The sequence below is a fragment of the Ursus maritimus genome, unplaced genomic scaffold (genome assembly GCF_017311325.1).
Source record: "Ursus maritimus isolate PB19 unplaced genomic scaffold, ASM1731132v1 scaffold_24, whole genome shotgun sequence".
NCBI classification, from domain to species: Eukaryota; Metazoa; Chordata; class Mammalia; order Carnivora; family Ursidae; genus Ursus; species Ursus maritimus.
The window spans coordinates 45,040,356-45,064,197 of NW_024424897.1; the positions used below are offsets into that span (position 1 = coordinate 45,040,356).

General features: G+C 57.9%; 1 protein-coding gene across 6 annotated transcripts in view; it reads right to left on the reverse strand.

Moving 5' to 3' along the window:
- Window positions 1-18,246, reverse strand: part of CLUH (clustered mitochondria homolog) — a 19,827-nt gene extending 1,581 nt beyond the window's left edge. Inside the window, exons 1-22 of one of the 6 annotated variants that reach the window (XM_040641165.1) lie at window positions 18,132-18,246; window positions 10,385-10,587; window positions 10,064-10,235; window positions 8,528-8,671; window positions 8,223-8,347; window positions 7,966-8,120; window positions 7,759-7,884; window positions 7,307-7,454; window positions 6,990-7,082; window positions 5,499-6,193; window positions 4,509-4,732; window positions 4,208-4,309; window positions 3,974-4,074; window positions 2,970-3,122; window positions 2,811-2,873; window positions 2,470-2,714; window positions 2,136-2,220; window positions 1,820-1,973; window positions 1,600-1,739; window positions 719-799; window positions 513-638; window positions 125-434 (exon numbers count right to left, since the gene is read on the reverse strand). In XM_040641165.1, coding sequence (XP_040497099.1) covers window positions 309-434; window positions 513-638; window positions 719-799; window positions 1,600-1,739; window positions 1,820-1,973; window positions 2,136-2,220; window positions 2,470-2,714; window positions 2,811-2,873; window positions 2,970-3,122; window positions 3,974-4,074; window positions 4,208-4,309; window positions 4,509-4,732; window positions 5,499-6,193; window positions 6,990-7,082; window positions 7,307-7,454; window positions 7,759-7,884; window positions 7,966-8,120; window positions 8,223-8,347; window positions 8,528-8,671; window positions 10,064-10,235; window positions 10,385-10,587; window positions 18,132-18,231 — 3,561 coding nt within the window. In that variant the 5' untranslated portion in view covers window positions 18,232-18,246 and the 3' untranslated portion in view covers window positions 125-308. Of the gene's footprint in view, window positions 1-124; window positions 435-512; window positions 639-718; window positions 800-1,599; window positions 1,740-1,819; window positions 1,974-2,135; window positions 2,221-2,469; window positions 2,715-2,810; window positions 2,874-2,969; window positions 3,123-3,973; window positions 4,075-4,207; window positions 4,313-4,508; window positions 4,733-5,498; window positions 6,194-6,989; window positions 7,083-7,306; window positions 7,455-7,758; window positions 7,885-7,965; window positions 8,121-8,222; window positions 8,348-8,527; window positions 8,672-10,063; window positions 10,236-10,384; window positions 10,588-12,854; window positions 13,161-18,131 lie in introns of those variants that run through there. The other 5 variants (XM_040641163.1, XM_040641167.1, XM_040641166.1 and 2 more) reach the window with 5 other exon arrangements.
- Between the last annotated feature and the right edge of the window lie 5,596 nt (window positions 18,247-23,842).

Consider the following 23,842-nt stretch of genomic DNA (forward strand, 5'->3'; position numbering starts at 1 on the left):
GGTGCGCGGGGCACGGGAGGGACAGGCGTGGGCGGGGGGTGGGGGTGCGCGGGGCACGGGAGGGACAGGCGTGGGCGGGGGGTGGGGGTGCGCGGGGCACGGGAGGGACAGGCGTGGGCGGGGGGCGGGGGTGCGCGGACTCCCCAGGATTCCGCTCTGGAATCCACCCGAGGCGGACAAACAAGCCCAGGACTCAGAAGAGACGAAGTTGAGAGAAACTTCCTCAGGAGTCAGATGGAAGGCAGAACGCCGGATCCCACGCCCACCCCTCAACCGAGTGCCTCCCGGGGCCCTAACCGAGCACGGCCTCACCTGAGGGCCACCTTGAGGGATTTGGGCCCGTGGTACTTGGTGCTGACGGCCAGCGCGTTCTCCAGGAAGCGCAGGGATAGGTCGTACTCCATCACTCCGTGCAGCACCAGCCCGATGTTGTTCTGCGGACAGCGGGAGGGCCCGGGTCAGTGCTGCTGCCCCAGGCCCGAGGCTCGCCCCGCCGCACCCCCGGCACTCACGTCCAGCAGCGCCATCTCGGGGTGGTCTTCCCCGAACACGAGCAGGGTGAGGTAGCGGGCGCGGTACAGCAGGCTCAGGGCCGTGGACAGCTGGCTGCTGGCGAAGCAGTACAGGGCCAGGTGCATCTGCGGGGGCAGCCGTGTCAGCCCGGGGGCCGCGGGCCCTGCCCCTCCCCGCGCGGGCCCCGCCCCCACCAGCTGCTCACATATTCCTGGATGGTGTTGGGGTGCTCGATGCCCATCACTCGCTCGCTCATCAGCACTGCCTTCTGCTGGTTACTCAGGGCCTGGGAGAGGTGGGGCATCGTCATCCCCGGGTGGGCAGCTCCCCACGCTGAGTCTGCCTGGCCCCCAAGCAGCCCCCGAGCAGCTCAGCCTCCTCAGCAGAGAAGTGTTCAAAACTCGGTTCTGAGCACGGAAGGCCATGCCCCACTCTGAGGCCTTTTCAAATAGCTTGTCTGGAGCCTTTTGCCCCTAACAAAATCTGTGCAAACATCTATACGAATCTAAAATTAGGCTAAAAATAAAGCAATAATAAGAAAAAAAGGCACACACAAACAAAAAAAAGGCTCTACGGTTGAGGCACGGAGGCCTCCAGCGCACCCTGCCCCCACGAAGCAGCCTCTTGATGCCCCAAGCCAACACGGCAGGCAAGCCCCAGCAGGCAAGGATTGCTTAGAGACGTTCTGAGCAGCTTCACGCAGCTCTCACAAGGCCCCCGGTGCTGGGACTCTGAGAATCCATCCTTCCCACTCTCCCCTCGAAGGGAGGCCCTGTCATCACTCCCACTCTGTCCAAAAGCATGGCGGCTCTCCCAACAACAGAACTACAGAGCTGCAGAGCAGGGGAAGAAAGCCCAGGCAGAACAAGCAACTCCCTGGGATCTCTCCGGTCTCTGCCTGCTCCTCCCAGGGGGCCCCCGAGGAGAGCAGCGCCCTCGGCCCCACGACGGGGCTCGGTTCCCCAGGCCTGAACCTCCGCTGCCTGCGGCATGGGGTGGGAACACAGCCCCGGCTCCCTTGCTAGCCATCCCCCAGTGCCAGCCAAGGCCTCCGCTGACACAGCCCAGAGGGTGCTCCAGGCCCACCTCGGCATAGTCGCCCATAATGTAGTGGAGACGAGCAAGGAGGCGCAAGCAGGCGCAGATCTCCACGTGCATGGCTCCGTACACGTTGTTAAACAGGTTCAGGGCCTCATTGATGAGCTCACAGCCCTCCTTCAGGAAGCCTGCAGGGCACCCCCAAGGGTGGCAAGGTCAGGGCTGGGCCAGGGGACCCCCCTCCCCCCGGCCACACCTGGTCACGCACCCTGCTGTACTTTGGCCTGCCCACTCTGGAAGAAGTGGAAGGCATCCGAGGCCTTCGGGTTGACGTGCTTGACCACGGGGAAGATATTGAGCACATCCTCCTCAGTGAATGCGGGTTTGTGGCGGCTGTCGAAGCTGTACTCCTTCAGCAGGATCTGGGGGACACAGCCCAACACCCACAGGTGGCCTCAACCCCAGGCTCACGTGGCCAGCACCTCCCAACCTACCACCCCGTGTCAGGAGAAAGCCATGCCCGCCCCGATGCCCCTGCAGACCCTACAGGAGCGAGGGCGTGGGAGGGCCCTGAGTCACCCCACCTGGATTCCGGTTTTCAGGGAGATTTCCCGCAGCAGCGTGATCTTCTGCAGGCCGTAGGTCTCCACAGCCTGGTCCACGGTCTCGCTGGGGGACAGGCAGCACGTGGGCCTGGGGAGCCCAGCCCGCTTGGCCCCCTTCTCCACAGCTGCCTCCCCACCTGAGTACCAAGTACTCACCAGCCAGGACCCGGACCAACAGCCCCATCCCCACTCCCCGAGCAAGCAGCCTCCACTGCTCCCTTCCTCCTCTCCCAGCCCACACCCTGCAACCACGGGCCGTGGCCCCCAGAGGCCCTCGTGCTGAGGGCCCAGCGCCCCTGCGCTGCTCACACACCACTCGAGGCTGAAGTCGAAGTAATTCTTGGCCTCCTGGCAGATGTTTTTCCAGAGCTCCTGGGGGGTCATGACAGCCCAGGCTGTGTTATCTGCTGCCCCTGGGGGCCGGTTTCTCCTCCTTCTGTTCCTCTTCTTGGATATCAGCTCGTCAGCGGGCAGGTGGGCCACGGGGTTGGGGTAGGAGCTCAGGAAGCAGTTCAGAAAGTGGCTGATGGCAGCCGAAAGGCCCGAGAGCTCCACTCCCTGTGAGGGAGTTTGGGGCTCCCGTCATAAGGGCCCTCGGGCCCCAGCGCAGGGCTCCTCCCCCCGCCCCGCCCGCCGCAGTGGGGACGGCAGTACCTGTAAGTACGTCTTGAAGATGTGCTTGGCAGACCGGGTGATGAGCTCTCCGATGCCAATTTTCTGCAAGGGTTCAGAGAAGGGAGTCTCGGTCGGGCCCCAGGCCTCCATCCGGCCCCCCCCCCGCGTCGCAGCACCCGCCACACGAGCATCACTCACGTAGATGTGGTCGAGCTGCTCTCGGGCAGGGCTGCGGAGGACCAGGTCCAGCACCTTGCCCAGGTAGCGCATGTTGATGCCCCGCTGGCGCATCACCTCGGCCAGCGTGGCCCCGTCCATGGGCAGCACCGCGTGCTCGATGCAGTCCTTCACCTGTGGGCTGCAGCAGGTCAGGCCCCCCCAGCCTGGGCCCTCTGCCTCCTCCCACCCTGGGTCTTCCCAGCCAGGAGCTCATGCTATCTTGAGGTCCTGAGGGAAGGAGGGGACTGAGACCTGAGCTCCCAGCTGGGAAGAGGGAAGAAGACACAGCAGCAGCCAGGACACGAGACACAAGTCCCCAGCCTTCCGCACAAGCACCAGGAAAATGGGACAGCAGTCACCCTGTGACTGCCAGACCCACCCAACAGGGAAGCAGGGATGAGGGCCCCCCTGAAAACGCAGGATAGAGCAGAGGTGACCACTTAGGGGCCACAGCTTTGCCAAGCTGTGAAGGTCTGTGCCAAGCCTTGGAGAGGTCAGGAAGGGGACCAGGGCAGCTGGCACAGAACACCCGGCTCAAAGACTTGAGACAAGCATGCCACCCGACCACAGGGCTACCTTACTGGGGAGCAAGCACCCCATCATCCAAGGAGCCTGTGTACAAAGCTTGTGAGGCTGAGAGGACAGGACCCTCCCCACCTTTTTTCCAGGTGCCCTCCCGCACCGCCCCCACCAGCTGTCCTGTCACACAGGGGCTCAAAGGACCAGACCCCTAGCTGCCAGCCCTTGTGGAAGGCACAACAGAGCAAACTCTGTGCCTGATGCCTCCCTAGGCCTCTCCGGGTCAGCAGCCCCATCTGTGTGATGGTGACAATCACTCTGCCTCGTCTACCTCACAGATCAGCAGGTCTAAGGAAGTTACTCCAGGGAAGGTTCCACAAGCTCCCAGAATTGGATGGATGAGGCATCTGGGCCTTTAAGAACATGCCCTGTGCAGCCCCCCACCCCTGCGGCACCTCCCTCACCAAGCCGGGAATCTGGCAGGAGAGCAGGAAGGCGGCGGCGTCTTTCAGCAGCTGCTTCTGGTCCCGAACTTCCTCCTGGCAGGACTCTGGGAAGCGAACCCCTGTGGGAAGGACAGCAGAGACCTGAGCCAGGCAGAAGGGAGACGGGTGGGGAGACTGATACCAGCACCCACCAGCATCAAGTGCCCCAAGATGACACCCACCGTCACGTGCCCACCCTAATGCAAAGCTTGCCTGGTGAGAAGATGTCAGGGTTGAAGCGAACGTCAAAGGCTGTGCTGCTGATGGAGCCAACTGCCTTGCATGCGTTGCGGATCACCTCCCGGCTCCGAGGGTCTGCTGTGGAGACACGGCCGGCTGGGAGGCAGCTCCCCTCCACCAGCTGCGCTACCCCGAGCCTCCCCCAGCTCCGCTCAGAGACACGCGCCGGCCTCCCGTGGGCTGGGTCAGGCTTCCCACACCCCCGCCGCCCGCCAGCACCAGCTGCCGGGACAGAAGCGGGGCTCGGCCCTCCCCGCATCCCCAGCAGCCCCACCTGTCCCGTCGTCCGAGGCGATGGTCTCCGCTAGCTCCTTCACCTTGGCCAGGCCGCCGGCACCGCCACCTTCCTCCTCACTTCCTGCCTCGGGTCCCGGCGGGTCTTCAGGCTTGGACTCCGAGGACAGGGAGCCGCCGTTTTCCAGCAAGGTGGGGCCCTCCATCCTGCCGGCCTTCTGCTGCATGAGCTGCAGGGCAGCCAGCTTCATGAAGAGGAGGTACCTAGAGCACAGCAGGCCGGGCAGAGCGGGACATGGGGACGAGGGCTCCGGAAGCCTCCCTGGCCTGGCAGCCTCCTGCTGGCTGCAGGGACCCGCGGAAGGCCCCCAGCTCCCGGCCTGTGCCGGCACGGGGACGCGTCCCGGCCCGGCAACTGCACCAGGCAGCGGCAGGTCACCGCACATCGGAGCTCTTCCCAGCTGGCCCAGGACAGCTGGAGTGTGAGCAGGGGAGAGGTCAGGGGCTCCACGCAAGCCAGGCTCTCAAGGGAGGCGGGAACCTCACTGGCATTTTGAGGAGACTGGTTGGTGGTGCAGGACATTTGCTGTGGCTGACACCTAAGCAGCAAGCACCCGCAGCGGCGACACCCCTGGCACCGGGACACTTAAGAACACTTCAGTAGGGGCGCCTGGGTGGTTCAGTCGGCTGGGCGTCTGCCTTCGGCTCAGCTCATGATCCCAGGGTCCTGTCCCTGCTCAGCAGGGAGTCTGCTTCTCCCTCTCCCTCGGCCCCTGCCCACTACAGTGCTCTCGCTCGCTCACTCTCTCTCAAAGGAAAAACTAGAAAATCTTAAAAAAAAAAAAAAAAGCTCCACCTCCATTGAGAGGCCCTGGTCTAGCTGGTTGCGGGTTTTCCACCAACACAAAGCTCCCGGATGCCCCAGTTGCAGAGCCTGGTATCACAGTGGGGGAGGGTGCAGTGACTGCGGCCAGAGCCTCTCCCGTCAAGGACCAGGCCCCAGAACTGCCTGCTGGTTGGGGGCCCTCACCTGTGCTCCACAAAGGCGTCCACGAGCTCCTGGCGCAGGCAGCACAGCTTGTGCCGGTGGGCGCGGGGGAAGCCGGCGCGGGTGCACTCCTCCGGCAGCCCCTCGCCCGGCACGGGCAGGAAGTTGAGATCGGGGGGGAAGGTGCGCAGCAGGTCGAGGATGTAGTGGCGCCCGTCGTTGCCGATGATGCCCTTGCACTCCACGGACGAGCAGAGCTCCACCTCCTCATCGCGGTCGTTGAGCACCCGGTGCCTCAGGATCTTGAGAGGCCGGCTGGTACGTTCCAGCAGCTCCAGGTAGCGAGGGTGCGACATCACCGTCTTGCCAAAGTCAATGGAGCCGTAGATGACACTCTGCTCCTGGTCCCGCTCCAGGATGCCCGGGATGATGGACTGGGCCGTGACGCGGTAGCCACGGTAATCCACCACCACCGTGCCCAGCGTGTACAGCCCCTCCACGTCCACCGCGTTGTATGTGCGCACTCCGTTCAGGTCATTGGTGGGTGCCACGTAGGCCGCCACGTCCCCACCAAAGTCCTTGTAGTGATCACGAACGTCAAAGCCCAGGCTAAAGAAGATGTTGTTCCAGATGAACATCTGCATCTTGGTCTCCTCACTGGGGTTGATGGCCATCACGTTGCCATCGATGACTGCCATGGCGCCCCGCGTGGCCGCGGCCGTGAAGTCGCTGTGCACCTGGGAGGGGCCGAGATCGGGAGGGTGAGAGTCCCCTTCCCCAAGAGCCACAGGTTTCGGCCCACCCGGCCAAGCTCACCCAGACAGTGGGGGCAAGTGGACGGCCCTGGGGACCACAGCGGTCTAACCTCCACTTCCTCACACTTGGAAAAGGGTAAGAAACCTACCTTTTGAAAACACGTACTTACGCTCAGGGAGACAGCAGAGCTTAGGGACTAACAAGGAGGGGAAGGACTAGAGTGGGTCTTGGGTCCACTCATTTTGTACCAGGTGAACCTGGCCAGGTCACCTCTCAGACCTGTTCTCCCTGACTATGGAACAGTGACGATAAGAGTATCGACCTTTAGAAGATGTCCTAAAGATGACAGGAGAGGATGCCTGTAAAACACCTGACACGGCCCCTGGCAAAATTAGTACTCCAACAGTGAGAGCTTATGTTTACCATTATCATCTCCAGGCAATAAGACTACAGGAAACTAAAAACGGCTCTTTCGAAAGCATTATTTTTTCTCATCTCTCTAAATAATATCACGTGTGCCCAGGCGAGGTCCCGGTGGCAGACAGTGGTGGGTGGGAAGCCGGAAGAAATCTGTCATGCAGCCCACAACGGAGGTCCCCCTGGCCTCCGCCCAGCCCACGGACTCCCAAGTCTCAGAGAGGTCACAAAAACGGAGCTGGGACAGTCTGTCTGGAGGCGAGAAGCCAGCCAATGCCCTGCAGGGTACCCTGACCAGCCCTCTTGGCAGGTGGCAAGCGGGCCTGAGGCTGTCAGTCAGGCAGAAGGAGCCGCAGGTACCTTGAATATAGCTCTTTCTCGAAGCAGCCGCTCAGGCAGGTTCTTGCGGGGCAGTTCCCTCGTCGTCTGCAGCTCCTCGTTCCAGTCCCGGGTCTGCAAAGGGACCAGGGTGGGAGATGCCAGCTCAGCCCAGGCCCCGAGACCTGCTCTGGGCAGCCCCTCCCTCCACCTGCCTGTGGACAGCCTCAAAAGCTCCCAAGTGAACAAGACAGACAAGCAGATAAAGTTTCCAGGGAGGCGCACAGAACTCAGCCTGGCCCCCACCAAGGGAGGGGGGAGACAGGGGCCCAGGGAGGGCAGGGCCAGGCTGCAGACACCTGTCCGGGAATGTGCTCCTCGTAGCCCAGCCTCGAGGTGTAGGCATCCTCCGCGCGCACACAGTCCATGGCATGCTCCGCCTGGGGGGCTGTCCAGCTGTACACCTGGAACGGGGTGGCAATCCTCTCGAAGGGGTGGCGCTGGACCCTGTGGCAGTGCGACGGGGAGATGGGGAAGACGGCCAAGCTCAGAGCCCTGGCCAAGCCCCCTTCTCTGAAGCCCCCGCCAGCTCTCGTGCCTTCCGGCCCTGAGACCCTGCCCCCGCAGAGTCTAACGGAAGCAAATGGGGACCTCCTCTGGGACTGCTGTCTTGGGGTCTAACAGCTCCCTAAAGGGAAGCTCTGGGGTGCCAGGGGCTGAGGGCATAGGGCTTCTTAGGGCAGACATGCTGCAGTTCAGGCTGGCAGGTTCACCCCACAACCTTGGGGGCGTGGGGGACAAGGGGAGTTACCTTTTCTTCTGCAGCACGGCGAAGTTTTTTTTGAAGGTTGGGCTGATCTGGTTGAGCAGCTCCACCAGGGAATGGCTGAGGAAGCGGGGGCTGGCAGGCTTGGGGTTGAAGTGATATGCTGTGGACCTGCAGGGAGAGGGTGGTCACTGCACAGGGCATCCCAAGTTGCTGCCTAAAGACCCGGAATGGGGTCGCACAGGAACTCACTGATTCAGGTAAAAGCCCCGAGTGGACGCCGTGATGCTGACTTGCCGGTCCTCGGCTGTGATCACAAACAGATACATGAGGTCCCCGTGCATCTTGCGGTTCCCAGGGGGTGGGTTCCAGCCGCTCATGGTGAGTACTTTCAGGCACTGCAGGGGCTGCGAGAATGGCCAAGCATGAGCAGGGGGCCAGGCCTCCAGGTGTGGTGGTCCCCCACCCTGCCAGGGGCCTGCTCCCTGGCCGTGTTCCAGGAATATCACCTTCCAGTCACGGTTCTGGGGCTGCAGGGGACACAACGGCCGCTCCCGGCTCCCTGGAAGGATGTACTCAGGTGGCGTGCAGTCAATGGGGTCCATCTCCAAGCCCTTCTTCCGCTTCCCGCTGTCTGAGGGACCCGAGGCTGGTGGTCAGCACAGGGCCACCCGCAGGCAAACCGGCCCCCACATGGATGCCTCCAGCCCTGCCCCCTCCTGGTGGCAAGGCCTGGCCCCTGGTCCCTTCACCAGCCCCCGGCCAATCTGCCCCTGGACCGCTGCCCAACCCCCAGCCCCAATGCCTCCCGCACCTCCCAGGTCGCCATCAGTAAAGACGCTCAGGAAGGACAGGGAGTTACAGTCAACCCCATTGAAGGCATCGGATGGGTCCAGGCTCTTGAGCAGGTCCCGGACGTGGCGCACGTGGATGCGGGCCTCACGCACTGTGTACGGCTCTGTCGGGAAGGTGAGGGGCAGCGCGTGAGCAGGGCCCACTCCCCGCTGCACCAACCTCCCCAGCATGGAGAAGTCGGCCACAGGGCTACCACAGTGGTCTTGATTTTCACATTTTAGGCCACCACTTACAGATTCCATTATGAGCACGTAAGCTGGAGTGCTGGATTCAACACACACACCCACTTCTGTTAGGCAGGGATCCTTGTTTGCAAAGAACCTTCAGCCAAAGGGCACAAAGAATGCCTCTCGAAGCACACAGGCTTCGGGGAGCCCCCAAAGGCCTCCTGCTCTCATTCACAGGTGTCCCAGGTAGGCAGGCCCAAGGAGCTGCGGGGTCCTGCACTGCAGCCTCAGTCCGGCTCTCCCAGGGCAGCCCTTGCTCGGGGGTGGCCTGAGGACTTCCCCATAACTACAACACTGCCCCCCAATATATGCTTCATGAATTTTAATGGGCTCTCTTTTGGGGGAGAAGAGAGACTTCATCATCAAGTAAGTCTGGGCACACTTGCATTATACTTTCCACATTTGCTTTTAACAAGCTCACACTGCCCGGAATCTCTGAGCTCTCTCTCCCCTGGGGACCCAAGGTCACGGAAGCTTTCATTTTACAAGCAAACCAGCCTCACCACACCAGCTGACTGGGGCACACTGGGCCGTACCACTCTACTTGAGAGCTGTGAACCTTTAGTTTCCTTATAAGATTTAACTTTTCTTTTTTCTTTAAATTCTAAACTGTAACTGTTTTATTTTTTTTAAAGATTTTATTTATTTGAGAGAGAAAACAAGCAAGGGAGGGGCAGAGGGAGAAGCAGACTCCCCACCAAGCAGGGAGCCTGACGTGGGGCTGGATCCCAGGACTCTGAGATCATGACCTGAGCCGAAGACAGATGCTTAACCAACTGAGCCACCCAGGCGCCCGTTTTTTGTTTTAGAGACAGAGCAAGAGTTGGGGGGGGGGAGGGGCTGAGGGAGAGAGAGAATCTCAAGCAGGCTCCATGCCTGGTGTGGAGCCCGACGCAGGGCTCGATCTCATGACCCTGAAATCATGACCTGAGCTGAATCAAGAGTCAAATGCTTAACTGACTGAGCCACCCAGGCACCCCAGTTGGTACTGTTTAAAAAACAAACTAACAACAACAAAAAAAAAACAAAAAAACATGACTTTGATATTTAACCTATAATGTTGATATTTAACCTATAATTTCACCTAACACGTGTGAAGGCCTGAGGAGCAGATCTGGGCTCCGATCCTGCCTTCACAAGTTCAGTACTGTTCCGAGCCTCCACACACTCATCTGTGACACTGAGATACCAGCCAGGGTGGGAGGAGTGCCACCTGGCCCCACCTCTGTATGCCTTCCCTTGGCAGGCTGCCCAACTTCTGGACAAACCTTCCACCACACGTAGCACCGAGCCCTCTTGCAGCCCCTCGACACTGCGAAGCTCTGAGAAATGGTCCAGCATGTTGCCATCCAGGTGCAGTGAGAAGCAGGTGCGGTGACATGTGTCTTCGCGGTCCATGAGTACCTGGTGGATCTCCTGTACCATCTCCTGGGGGGACACCTACCAAGGAAAAGGCCCCAAACACCCTGATGAGGACATACTGCCCTACAGTATAAGGCTAGGACAAGCGACGGCCAGACGTGGCCCTCCAGCCTTGTCCTCCCTAACGGGCTCACGCTCTGGTTGCCAGCACTCCTCCTCCATCTCACCTGTAAAGAAAAGGGCTCAATCCCGGGTGCCAGGATCTTCACAGAAAAGCCTGTGTCCTGAATAACAATGACTTCCTGTCCAGTCGTCTCCTCTCCTGGCTCGGCCTCATCCAGCCCATTTTCCCGGGGAAGCTCGGGAGCCCTTTCTTCCTTCTTTAGGCTCTCTGGGCAGTCCCCGTTCAGTAGCATGACTGACGGCAGCTCTGCGGGTAATAAGGAAGGGGCTGAGGCAAGTGGGGCCACCTGCCTCACCCACCTGGGTGGACGCGTGCGCCACAGAACGGCGTCTGCATTTCCTCCCGAGACTTGGCCCGACCCCAGACTCCACAGTCCCACTCACACTGGGCACACAACTTCCCTCAACCCAGGCCACCTGGAAACCACTGCCTTCTCCCTTCCACATCCTGGGCCCTCCCTTCCCATCTGCTCCTCAGTCTTGCAGTCTGGCTTCCATCTGAGCACACCACCTAAATCCCTCTCCACAGAGTCACTCCAAGGACCAAACCCAACTGTCTTCTCTGGCCTCAAGGTGTGTCACTTCTCAGCAGCACCTGCCACTGCTCACTTTTTTTTTTTTTTTAAGATTTTATTTATTTGACAGACACAGAGAACACAAGCAAGGGGAGTGGGAGAGGGAGAAGCAGGCTTCCCGCTGAGCAGGGAGCCCGATGCAGGGCTCGATCCCAGGACCCTGGGATCATGACCTGAGCTGAAGGCAGACGCTTAACGGCTGAGCCACCCAGGCGTCCCACACTGCTCACTTTCTCCTGCCCTTCCCTGTAGCCACCGATCCCTTGTTCCTTGCTCTCCACCTCCGCACCCCCTCCAGCAGCCCAGGCTGTGGGTACCCCAGGGCCCCAGCCTCTCCTGACCTCCCATGACTTCAAACGCTCTCCCGACATGCAGCTAACCTGGCCAATCTAGGCCCTGCTCAAGCTTTCAACATGTGGCCATCCCTTAGGCATCAGCGAAGTCTCATCTTGTTAACATGGAATTCACCTTCCTCCACAAGCTGGCCTCTGCTCTGGGGGCTCCGCCCCCCCCAAGCACCCAGCCTAATCTCCAAACTGGTCATGGAAACCAGCCTCTGCAGCCACGGCCCCGGATAGGCCATTTTCCCTATTTCAAGAGCACCACTTAGAACCCACAGCTCACAAGATCCAAGCTTCTTAGGCCGACACTCTCACGCACCAGCCTGAAGCCCATCTCGGCTCCTGCCAGCTCTGCCTGTCAACGTCTTAGAGACACCCAACTACCAGGGAGCCTGAGAACAGGCTCCACATCCTCCCTTCCACTTGTGCTTTGTGCAGTTCACGCTGCCCTCAATACACCACTGCATCGGGCAAACTCCTACTCATCCGTCAAGGCCCAGGTGAAATAAACCCCCTTCTCTACTTATTTATTTAGAGCACAAGCAGGGGAGGGGGAGATGGAGAGAGAATCTCGAGCAGATTCCACACTCAGCGCTCGGAGCCCGACACAGGGCTGGAATCTCACGCCTCTGAGATCATTACCTGAGCCGAAACCAAGATCTGGACACCCAACCCACTGAACCACCCAAGCGTCCCTACACGCCTTCTCTAAAGCCTGCCTAAATGACTCCTGACGACAGAATCACTGCCTCCTCATTGCCCCCAGAGACATGGTGAGCACCTCCCATTCTGGGGGGCTGTTCACACTAGCAGCTGTATCTTCTTCCTTCTATCTTTCCTGCACTCAACAGAAATGCACTGAATTAATGAAATAATTACTGCAAACGTGGAGTTAAGTCCAATAGCTGTGTACAGCATCCAATTCAATGCTGTAGGGAAAGAGAAGAAAGCAGGTAACAAAACCTTACCTTTTACCCAGGCACTAAGGGGAATAAAGGAGAGCCCCTCCCTGCCCGGGGAGCAGGGACCCCCTCACAATCACACCAGCAAAGACACAGGCCTGCCTGGGTATCCATCTGACCCCCGGGCCTTTCCACCTGTGCTCTGCCTGGCAGCCAAACTGGCCCTCTGCTTGTCTGAGAGGTCCAGACAGGTCAGCTCACCCAGCTCCGCTCCACACCCCACCTCCTCTTCCTTAATATTAGGAGTGAGACGCATTTTCCCCAGACCTTTGTGGGCCCTACCCAGATCCACCAGAATGTGGAGCCAGGGGCCTCAGGAAAGGAGATAAGCCCAGCAGAGAAGGGCATGCCGCCGGGGGGCGGGGGGCGGCGGCATCCAAGAGAAGCCACTCCCTCTTCCCTGTGTCCCCTCAGCTTAGTGATAAACAGGACCACCAGGAGCTCAGATATAGTTCCCTCCACCTCCCCCCATATAAGGGCATCTGAGGCCCAGAAAAGTTCAGAGCCTTGTCCAAGGTCAAGAGTGGACCCCAGACTTCATCAAGAGCCCACACCACCATGCTGTCACACTGCCCTCAATCTTGGCCACTACGTATCTCCAAGGACCGTTATCACTCCCATCTTGTCCCAGCACACCTCTCCAAACCTGAGGTGGAACTCCTGAGAGCCACAGGGACACACGAGGACCTCTCTCTAGTGAGCCCGCAGCCCCAGCAGTGAGACCCCAAGCCCCTGAAGTGAGCAGCCACCCAAAGGGAGAACTCGGCTGACTCTATGACGAAGCAGGCAGGAGGGTGGGGTGAAGGGTGGTACTTGGTCAGCTTCCAAAAGGCAGCAAGAGGAATGGCAGATATGAGGAGGCACTTTCCCTAACTGGGTCCTTGAAAAAGGCTTTGCTGTTGGAAGGCCCCTGGGATGAGGGGAGAAGCAAGAAGGCCCCCCCCAATATGGTGCAGCAGCGTTGAGGTCTAAAACCCCAAAAGTGAGAGGTCAGAAACCCGACCCAGACAGGCACCCTGTGCTCCCTGAGTCTGGGCCAAGAAGGAGGGCAGGGGAGGCAAGGCAAGCATAGTCGAAGCTCCCACCCCACTTCCCCAAGGCTGGAGAGCCTGCCCAGAAGGTACCTCAGCACCAGGTTATGCCCCAGGGGTACCCAATCCCCTATCAGATTTCACAGGAATGTGGCTGGTTCCCAAGGGCCTCTATTCCCCCAGAATGGTGGCTCTGCCCCTCCTCCTTTCTCTAAGGAACCCTGAAGGTCTCCCTACCACTGGATTAGGGCCAAGTGATCTCCCCACAAGAGGCTGGCCACCTGGCTCCCTGCCCCCACAGCCCACCTGGTGCAGTTGGAGGCTGCCCTCTCCTGGACTCTGGAGTCTCGGGACCGCCGTGGCAGCGAGGCAGCCAGCTCTCCGGCTCGGGCTCACCACTGCCTGAGTCCCCTGTTCCGGCCTCTGCCACTACACTCGCCCCCATGCAGCTGGTCAGCCCAGGGCTGGAGCTCTGGCTGGCTTCGGGTTTCAGTGGGGCCAGGCCTGCTGGGGCAGCCCTGGGAAGGGCACACTCCCCCTGCCTCGAATGCTGCTCAAGGTCGGCCAGAAGGACGGCTGTGGGCCAGGAGGCCCCAGTGGCTCCAGGACCCCAGGGGGAGCTGCTACCAGCGCTCAGGCCCACCTCCCTGTACCCACCAAAAGGGGGGTCACTGCTGGCAAAGCCATTAGGGGGGCAGGAGAACCCAGCGTTTGGGGTACCTGGGCCCCTCAGGATCGAAGGCCCTGGGGACTCGCTGGCAGGGACAGGGCCCAGTAAGGGGGTCCTCTCCTCAGCCCCAACCCCAGTGGGGGTGGGCAGGACTGCTTCAGCCAGCTGCCAGCAACAGCTGGCGCAGACCCGGGCCCAAGCCATGAGGTGGCCACCCCGTCCACCAGTCGCAGACGCTGAGCACCCTGCTTGCCTCCTGGGTCAAGTGGCTGGCTGAGGCCTCTGGCTCATGCTGCCCCCTGCAGGTGACCTGGCAGCTCTCCTCTTCCTGACAGTCACTGGTTCTGGTGGGAGGGGGGATGGGCCCTCAGTCTCCCAGAGGACAACTGCACCCGTGGCCCCAGGCCTCCAGCTCCACCACGAAGCTGGCAGGCTCTATCTTCTCTTCCCAGCAGCCCCTGCGCTGCCAGGAGAAAACCAAGTCTCTCCCCCGGGGGGAAAACAGAGCTGGCAGCAAGAGGCCGAAGGCCGTTGGGCTGTGGAGAAGGAACATGCCCAGCCTCGCCAGGGCACCTTCCCAGGGCCTCTGACTTGTTGCCAGGGCCCAGCCAGCACTGCTCCGGCATCCATGCAAACCAGAGTGGGGGCGGGGAGCCAGGCGCACTCCAGGACCCCTCCCCTCCAGTCCTGTCCCACACAGCAGGCCCTCAGCCTCTCCACAGCCCCCACCAGGGCTCCAGTCTACACACACTGACCAGACCCAGGCAGAGCTCCTCTTCTCCTGCCCTCTTCTCAAACACACCCTAACCCTCTGGAAAAGGGGGTGGGGCAGAGCATCCTGGCAGCGACCTCTGAGAAGCAGCTCCGACCATCTCCATTCTGGTTCCCAGAAAGCCTGTGCTTGCTCTAGGCCCATCCCACAGCAAGTCCCTCCAACAGCTCAACCGGCCCACCTCCCCTGAGGAAACTGAGGCCCCAGAGGCCAGTAGGCAAGCTGCCCCAGGACCTGGAGGCAACAGGCGGCTAAGCCACGTCAAGAAAAAACCAGGTCTGTCAGGTGTCCAAACCCATGCCTCTGAGTGCCACCCCCCAGGCTGCAGCACCCACCAGGTACACAGCAGCTCTTCCTCCTCCAGGCCTCAGGTTGTGAGGCAGATCCATCTCCAACCACAGCACCCTCCCAACCCTCAACACCCCTGGGCCGGCATCCCCTCTTCTCATATCCCAGGGGACACCCCTAGGATCTGGGCTTTAGGGAAGGGGAAAAAGGTGGTCCTCTGCAGAATGGGAAGGGGTTGGCCAAATTGCACACTGTATATACACACTCCCAGTCTTTTTTCTTTTTTTTTTTTAAATGTAGTATCTCAAATATTCTGTATACTACAACTTTATTTTTTTTTTAAGATTTTATTTATTTACTTGACAGAGAGAGAGAGAGACAGCCAGTGAGAGAGGGAACACAAGCAGGGGGAGGGGGAGAGGAAGAAGCAGGCTCCCAGTGGAGGAGCCTGATGTGGGGCTCGATCCCAGAATGCTGGGATCAGGCCCTGAGCCGGAGGCAGACGCTTAACGACTGAGCCACCCAGGCGCCCCTACACACTCCCAGTCTTTACTGGCTGGACTGGAATGAGGAGATAAAGTGTACCCCTGGCCTGGACTGGGAGCACAGAAAGGAGGAGTTAGAAAAGAAACTTCGGACACCCCAAGTGGCCTCTGTGTCTTCCCCAGCTTGGCATGGCCTCACTCAGTAGACTGTGTCAGGGCCAAGCCCCGCCCCAGGCAAGGCCCCGGCAGGTGAGGCTCCAGCAGGAAGTAAGGCCCCAAAAGACGCATCACCCCTCCCAGGAACACAGGGCTTCAAGGGAAAGGGGTAGGGGCAGGAAGGCAGCCTCCAGAAGACCCCAATGATATGGGCATCTGTCTCCTTCCTGTCCCCAGAGTCCAGAGACAGGTGTGCAAGGTCTGGAGATAGCCCAGTGATCCTCAAGCTGGCCTCCTCCGACCGCCCCACATTTAGAGTTTTAGGATTCTGTCAGGGAGCTCCCCTAAGCCCTCAAGCTCCTCCCCAGTCTGCCAGCCCCCTTTTCTGCTCTGGGCCTCAACTCCAAGGAGCCCTCCCCTAAGCAGAAGGAACTTGACACACCACTGTGAACTTGAAAAACCTGCCCGTTCTCTTAACCCCTAAAAGCAGCTTTATTCCCAAGAAGGTAACTGACCCTTGCCCCGGACCCCAAAAGGCCTGGATTACCTCCTCAAAGCGACTGGAGAACCTTCCAGAGCTGGGTCTTAAGGGTCAGAAGCCTGGATGAGAACCTACTTGGGGGTCTCCATTAAGGCCACCCTTCCTCTTTGAATAGATTCAGGCTGGCTGTAATTCAAAGCCTAACTATCTACACTAGCTTCTCAGAGACACAGGGAGCCAATGTCCCACCCGCTAGCATGCTCCCAGTTTCCCAAAAATGAACAGCTGTGCCCTTCCCCTGACCCAGGTTGCCCCAGACAGATCTTCTCAGCAAACAGTGGAGCCAGGGCTTTACTCAAGCCCGAGAGGAAACCCTCCAACAGACTCTCCCCTCCTCAGTCCCCATGTTCTCAACATAAATCCAAACCAACAAGCCTGTCCCGGCCTCCTCTGGCACAGGTAGGGAAAGCCTTGGCATGCTGGCCACAAGCTAGAAATCCAGATGCCCCCGGCAGCTAAAGTGCTGTGTGACCTTGGACAAGTCACTTTATCTCTTCAGGTCTCTTTGCTAGAAGGGAAATCAGCCAGACTCGACCTCCTCTTATCTAGCCTGCCCCACTGATTCAGAGCCACATCAGGGTGGCTGGAGTCATCAGCATCTGTTGTTCTTTTTTTTTTTTTAAGATTTTATTTATTTATTTGACAGAGAGAGAGACAGCCAGTGAGAGAACACAAGCAGGGGGAGTGGGAGAGGAAGAAGCAGGCTAGAGAAGTGGGGCAGGGACCCTGGGATCACGCCCTGAGCCGAAGGCAGATGCTTAACGACTGAGATACCCAGGCGCCCCAGCATCTGTTGTTCTGCCCAAACCTTGGCCTGATCTAGGCAATCAGCAAAGCTGTCACAGTACCTACCCCCAACACAAGGTAACTGCTGTGACAGGGTCAGAGAGCTTCCTAAATATCATTCCCATCCTGACTCACCGAAGTTGGGAAAGGAGATGAAGATGACAAGTCCCTGCCGAGAGAAGCTGGGGGGAGTGGAAGACAGAGGTAGTTCTGCATTCCCACCATCAACTAGGGCAGAGAGGGACCACAGCCCAGGCCTGGGGCCCTGAGGATGATTTGGAGATGACAACTGAGGCGCTGGGAAAGGGCTTCCAGCTTCAAGGCTGGAATCTAAGACATGATGGAAGGAACAGAGGAAGCTCAGGAGAACTAGATGAAGCAGGCCCCACCAGAGAAAAGCTGCAGCCACTCCCAAAGCCACTGCCACAGAGCCCCCACGGGGGAGAACTGGGAGCTCCACTCCACACTGATGACCTTTGCCTTAAAAACAGCAACCCTGGGCTGATCCACTTTTCGCAATAAGGCGGGTTAATGATCAAGTTCTGGCACAAACACCTACTCCTGCCAAGGAGTTTGGCTTTGCCCCCTCACGCAGGCAGACCCCTAGGTCTGCAGATCAGGCCAACACCTAACAGGGAAGAGATCAGAGCCTGAACACCTGGGGTTAAGCACTGCCTCTGGGAATGAACCAGACAAGCCCCCTCACAATACACACCCACCCCCTGCTCGCACTCTTCCCCACAGACCATACCTAGGAAGTCCCAGGTTGAGCCTTACTCGCAGGGCTGCAGCCCTGTATATGGGCAATGCTTGAGATCCTGACGCGAAAGGTGCCAGACCGAGCAAGTGTCAGTGACCCCAGCCCGGAGGGTAATCCATGCCCGCGCGCGGAGGGGGTGGGGCCACCGATTCCATCAGTCTGCGGCGGCGGCGCACCCCGAAACCGCGTGTGCGCGCACGTGTCCCCCCCTACCGCTGTCCTCCCTGGGACCCCACGTGCGAAACCCAGGCCGCAGCCGGGGGCGACAGTGAAGGTGACCTTCAGGGCGGGGGCGGCCCGGTGAGATGCAACCCGGCCCGGGGCGGAGGGAAGGCGGCGGTCCCTGCAAACCCCGAATCCACCCGCCCACTCGGCCCGATCCTGCCTCCCCGCCCCGCTGACCGCTGGCCCCGGCCCCGCTCACCGGCCGCGCCCGGCCGCCCCTTGCCACCGGCCTGCGAGCTGGGCTCCCGGGCGCCGTCGGCCGGGGCGGTCGCCGGCAACTCGTCCGTTTTGATGACCATGGCGGCGGGAGCAGGCGTCCGGCTCGGCTGTCCGCGCCGCCCGCCGCGCCACTAACCCAAGTGCCCTGCGCGCCGCGGCCGCTGCGGGAAGGACGGAGTCACCGGCCCACGTGGTGCGCGCTGTAACCTTTGACCCCACCGCCGCTCCCCTGCCCCGCCCTCGCGCCCGGCCCGGCCCACGGAAGCCCGCGAGGGACAAAACGCATCGCGCTTGTTGGCCGTCCACCAAAGGCGGTGACTTTCCCGAACGCCTTAAAGGGAACGCACTGTGTCTCAGGGTACGGAGATGTTTCTGGCCCCCTCGAGGGGCGGGGCTGCGGAGGGACGTCCTTGCCTTTCTTAGCCTGTCCCGCGGGCGCCCTGACCTTGGGTGGAGACTCTTCCAGGACTGCCGTTGCTCACCGTCCCCTCCCCCAATAGCCCTCTGCTTCCTATTGCAAATCTGCCAAATGACCACGCGGTCTCTAATCTGCGGTGTCAGTGTGACCCACAGCACACTCCTCACCAGGCTTGAAAGGGTGGAGCTGGGGTGCCTCTACCTTCTTGAGGGAGGGGCGCAGGGCAGCTAAAGGGGATACAGTGTCAGAAATGGAGCCACTAAACTTTGCTGTGAGCTACAACGTGCTCCTCCCTACCAGCGGCCTCCACACCCCCCACCAGCTGGGTCTTTACTTGCAGGCTGGCACATTATCCCCATTTTCCAGTGAAGGAAGCTGAGACCAAGGTCACACACAGAGCAAGAACTAGAGCTGAGTCAAGCGAAATCCACAGCCTGGACACTTTACAGTCGTTCATTACTTCAGGAGTCTGGGTTTTGGTGGGGACTGAGAAGTGAGGTCAGAGAATGCTGCCCAGGTGACATTTTGCCAGGTCTTCCCAGTGAGCTGACATTCTCCAGGTGGAGAGAATAGGGAGCGTCTTTCATGCACAGGCCTGGGAATCATTTAAGGCCTATTCCTGACAGGAATTTGCCAGGATCTGATGGGAATTGGAAAGCTGAAACTGCAGAGGTGGGCTGGGGCGGGCCCTAGAGCCTCATAAAAATTGCAAAGAAAAGCGGACTTTGTCCGAGAGTGCAGGTGCTGGGAGAGGGGCTGGTGAACGTCTTTAATCATTCAAGCAGAAGGAAGGGAGGGGGAAATGCTCCAACTGCTGTGTGGGGAATAAGGGGACGCTGAACTAGACTAGGGGCAGATGAGTTTGGGCCATTGCACAAGAAGCTTGGAAATTAAAGAAAGATCTGACTACTGGGTGTATGAGGAAGGCAGGCAGTCAGGAAGGTGTATAAACCTAATACTTGATTAGATTGGAAATCTGCATCCTGCAACCTCTACCTTGTCTCTGTTTGTAACCTTGAGCAAGTCACTTTACTTTCCACTAAATCTCAGGCATTCATCTGTCAAATAAAAACACCCACGTGTCTAGCCTCTCACCAACTGTTGTGAGGAGATGGTGGTCATTGAAGTACTTTAGATAGTGTGAAATGCTGGGTGATTCGCTCAGCCTGTCTTTCTTTCTTTCTCTCTCTATTTCTTTCTTTCTTTCTCTCCCTTTCTCTCTTTCTTTCTTTCTTTCTTTCTTTCTTTCTTTCTTTCTTTCTTTCTTTCTTCCTAGATTTTATTTATTTATTTGACAGAGAGACAGCCAGCGAGAGAGGGAACACAAGCAGGGGGAGTGGGAGAGGAAGAAGCAGGCTCCCAGGGGAGCAGGGAGCCTGATGCGGGGCTCAATCCCAGGACCCTGGGATCAAGCCCTGAGCTGAAGGCAGATGTTTAACGACTGAGCCACCCAGGCGCCCCTCGCTCAGTCTTTCTAGCACAGCTTGCCCAAAGCTCAGTGCTGCAGGAAGATAGAGATATCAGACCCCTGCCAGGAGAAGTTTCAATCTGCTGGATAAAGTGAAATGCACACAGCAACTTCGTGTCCATGGCTACAGAATAAAAGCCTTTAAAGATGGCTGGGTTGTTGTTGTTGTTTTTTTTTTTAAGATTTTATTTATTTATTTGACAGAGAGAGAGAGACAGCCAGTGAGAGAGGGAACACAAGCAGGGGGAGTGGGAGAGGAAGAAGCAGGCTCCCAGCGGAGGAGCCCAACATGGAGCTTGATCCCAGAACCCCCAGATCACGCCCTGAGCTGAAGGCAGATGCTTAACGAACAAGTGCGCCACCCAGGCGCCCCATAAAGATGGCTGTTTTAAGTGTGCAGGGGAGGCAGTCAGGGAGGGCTTCTGGAAAGAGGTGGCTCTGAACTGAGCTTCAAATTAGGATTTTAATGAGCAAGTCAGAGGAATTATATGGGCAGACAAAGAAGGAAGGGCTCCGGGAATTTATTCACTCATTTATTTTTAAAATATTTTAATTTTACTTAGAATTTTAAATAGGTAACACATTCACATGGTTTAAACTTCGAAAAGTACAAAAGGGTATACAATGAAATCTCTCACCTACCCCCAGCCACCTAAGTTCCCTCCACAGATCAGCAAGGTTACCAGTTCTTTTATATTCTTTGCATATAAGAGTGTGTATAAATATTTCCCCTTTCATTACACAAATGTTAACACACTGTACCTGCTATTCTTTACCCTGACTTTTTTTTAAAAAAACATTTTATTTATTTATTTGAGAGAGAGCACAAGCAGGGGGAGCGGCAGGCAGAGGGAGATGGAGGAGCAGACTCCTCACTGAGCAGGGAGCCTAATGTGATCCTGGCTGGATCCTAGGTTCCCAGGATCATGACCTGAGATGAGGGCAGACACCTAACCGACTGAACCACCCAGGCGCCCCTCCCCTGATTTTTTTACTTAGCAATACATTCTGGAGATTGTTCCGTATCAGTACACAAAGAGCTTTCTCATTCTGTTTTACGGCTGGATTATATTCCATTGTGTGGTGATACCATAACTCTTTTAACCAGTCTCCCACCTGATGGGTACTTTGTACCGTGAAATTCATGGAATGTGGAAAATTGTACGTAGTCCAGTGTAGCTGAAGGTAGAAGCCCCCTTCCATGTTGGTAATGTTACTCATAACCAGAAATATCGCTGAGTTTAAACACTAGGAGTAGCAAGACTGGTGATAGAGAAACAGATTCACACAAAAAGCTTCATCCTCTGGCCACTTTGTAGTGTGGTGGTCTGACCTCCGGTAACATATCAAGCACAGTTTTTTGCTTTCATGCTGCCTCCACCAATGTCTCTTCATCATGGTCTTTAAGATTTTTTTGAGGGAGAGAGAGTATGAGCAGCGGAGGTGGAGGGGAGGGACAGGGGAGGGACAGGGGAGGGACAGAGGAGGGACAGGGGAGGGACAGAGGAGGGACAGGGGAGGGACAGAGGAGGGACAGAGGGAAGCAGGCTCCCCAATGAGCAGGGAGCCATGCTGAGCTCCATGTGGGGCTCAATCCCAGGACCCCAGGATCATGACCTGAGCTGACCCACCCAGGTGCCCCCTCTTCATCACGGTCTTAAGAGCAACTACAACCCCACTTTACACAACTATTCCCACCAGTACCTATACCCTGTGCTGTGGTTAAGGTGACTATGTCCGCCAAACCAGGACACTTTCAAGAGTGAAAGTGGACACTATTAATAATGGCATTGGGATAACAGGCATAAACTGAGACTGCCTTGGCCATGCTGGCATGTGTGGTTCTCAGATGAGGCATCTGGCTGCTATACTGGGGGGGGGGGGGGGTTTCTTCTTCTTCTTTTTTTTTTTTTAAGATTTTATTTATTCTCTTGACAGAGAGAGAGAGAGAGAGCACAAGCAGAAGGAGTGGCGGGCACAGGATAGAGGGAGAAACAGGCTCCCCGCTGAGCAGAGAGCCTACCCTGGGATCATGACCCGAGCTGAAGGCAGACAATCAACTGAGCCGCCCAGGTGCTCCTAGACTGGGGGTCTTCTTAGAAGCACGGACTGTGCCTTATTTATCTGGGCATCCCCAGCATCTTCCCAAAGCCTTAAGCAGAGTAGGTGCTTCATGCACATTGCTGGTTGAATGGATGAACCATGTGTAGAGAGTACCAAGCTGTCCTTTTGAGGGCTCCACAGGATGCTCAGGAGCGAGTGTTGCTAGCAACGCAGGGTTTCACTTTTGATCCCCATCATTATTTATAATATGTAGGCTTTCCTTGTAGATATCCCTTTTGTGAACTGTATGCTTTGACTTTTGTATCCAGAGCTTCGGATCATTTCCACAATGCATGGCTGAGACCCAGGCTGAGCCTTGGAGAGGTACCAGCCTGTACCATACCCTGGCCTTCCTCTCTCATCTTCATGGTCAGGAGCTGAGTGCCTACTGGTCGGCATGTGTGCTCTCGCCATCAATCTGTCCATGGGTCTAGTGACCAACCAGTCCCAGCAGCCTTAAAAACCTGCAACTTAGCTTCCATGGATCCCTTCCCTTTCCCTAGCAATCTCCTATGACACGGTCCCCAACCTCAGGGCTGCCTTGGTGTCGTTCCTGAGCATCTCAGTTTTCCCATCTCGAGGGCTCCTGGGTAAAGATGCTAACTAAGGATGAAGGGAGGTTTATCAGGGCTGAGACCCAGCCTACATAATTAGCCTGTTTAAAGCCTCCCACCTCCCTAATTAGTGTTACGATGAATACACCCACTCAGCTGGGCATTCCTATTTCCCCGCTCCCTTTCAGAGTTCCCAAGGGGTTGGAGAAGTGAGCAGGAACCCAGACTCCTGGATTGCAGGAGGGAGTCCCCCTACCTTACTGGCTTGACTCCAAGGACCCATAAGAGAGGAAATGCTCCATCTGCCTCAACGCCAGACCTGTGTGGGCAGAACTGCCAGGAAGGAAGGAATGATAGTCCTAGAGATGCCCTGGGCCTCAGTCTCCCCATCTGTAAAATGAAGGGGTTGCATACATGATCTCTGAGTTATCTGGTGCTGACATTGCATATCTCCACCCTGTACTGTGTCTCTGGGCTGGGTTCAGCCAAGCATCCTTAGAGGTTTGTGAGGGGACCCTAAGGCCAATTACCCCTTCTCTCCTTTTTCTTGAATTGAACATAACACCCCAGAGTCCTGGGCAGATATTTATCCAGGGCTGGGCCTTCCCTCTCCTAGCTGCCCCAGGAGATAGAAGGTGATGGACAAGCAGAAGCCTGGGCCATACTTCTCAGAATGGGAATTGCTATAGGTCTGGTCCTTGCCCATCCTAGGCTCAAATCTGATCCCCAGAGGCTGGAGCAAGGAGCTGACATGGGGCAGCCCAGGCCTGTCTGCCTGCTCCATCTGGATATACTGGGTAGGAATCAATACACATGACTTGGCTGGAAGTGGTTACCCCCTCCCTAGAGCTCTGCAAATATTGTATTCAATGTAATTTATTGGTTGGGGTCCACTTGTTTTCCCTCCACTGATTGTTCTTCGACATCATCATGACTCTTGGGATCAAGACAGCGAAACCCAACTTAAAATGGTTTTAAAAAGTATGTCGCAGGGGCACCTGGGTCGTGAAGCCTCTGCCTTCGGCTCAGGTCATGATCACAGGGTCCTGGGATAGCCCCATACTGGGCTCCCTGCTCAGTGGGAGCCTGCTTCTTCCTCTCCCATTCCCCCTGCTTGTGTTCCCTCTCTCGCTGCCTCTCTCTCTGTC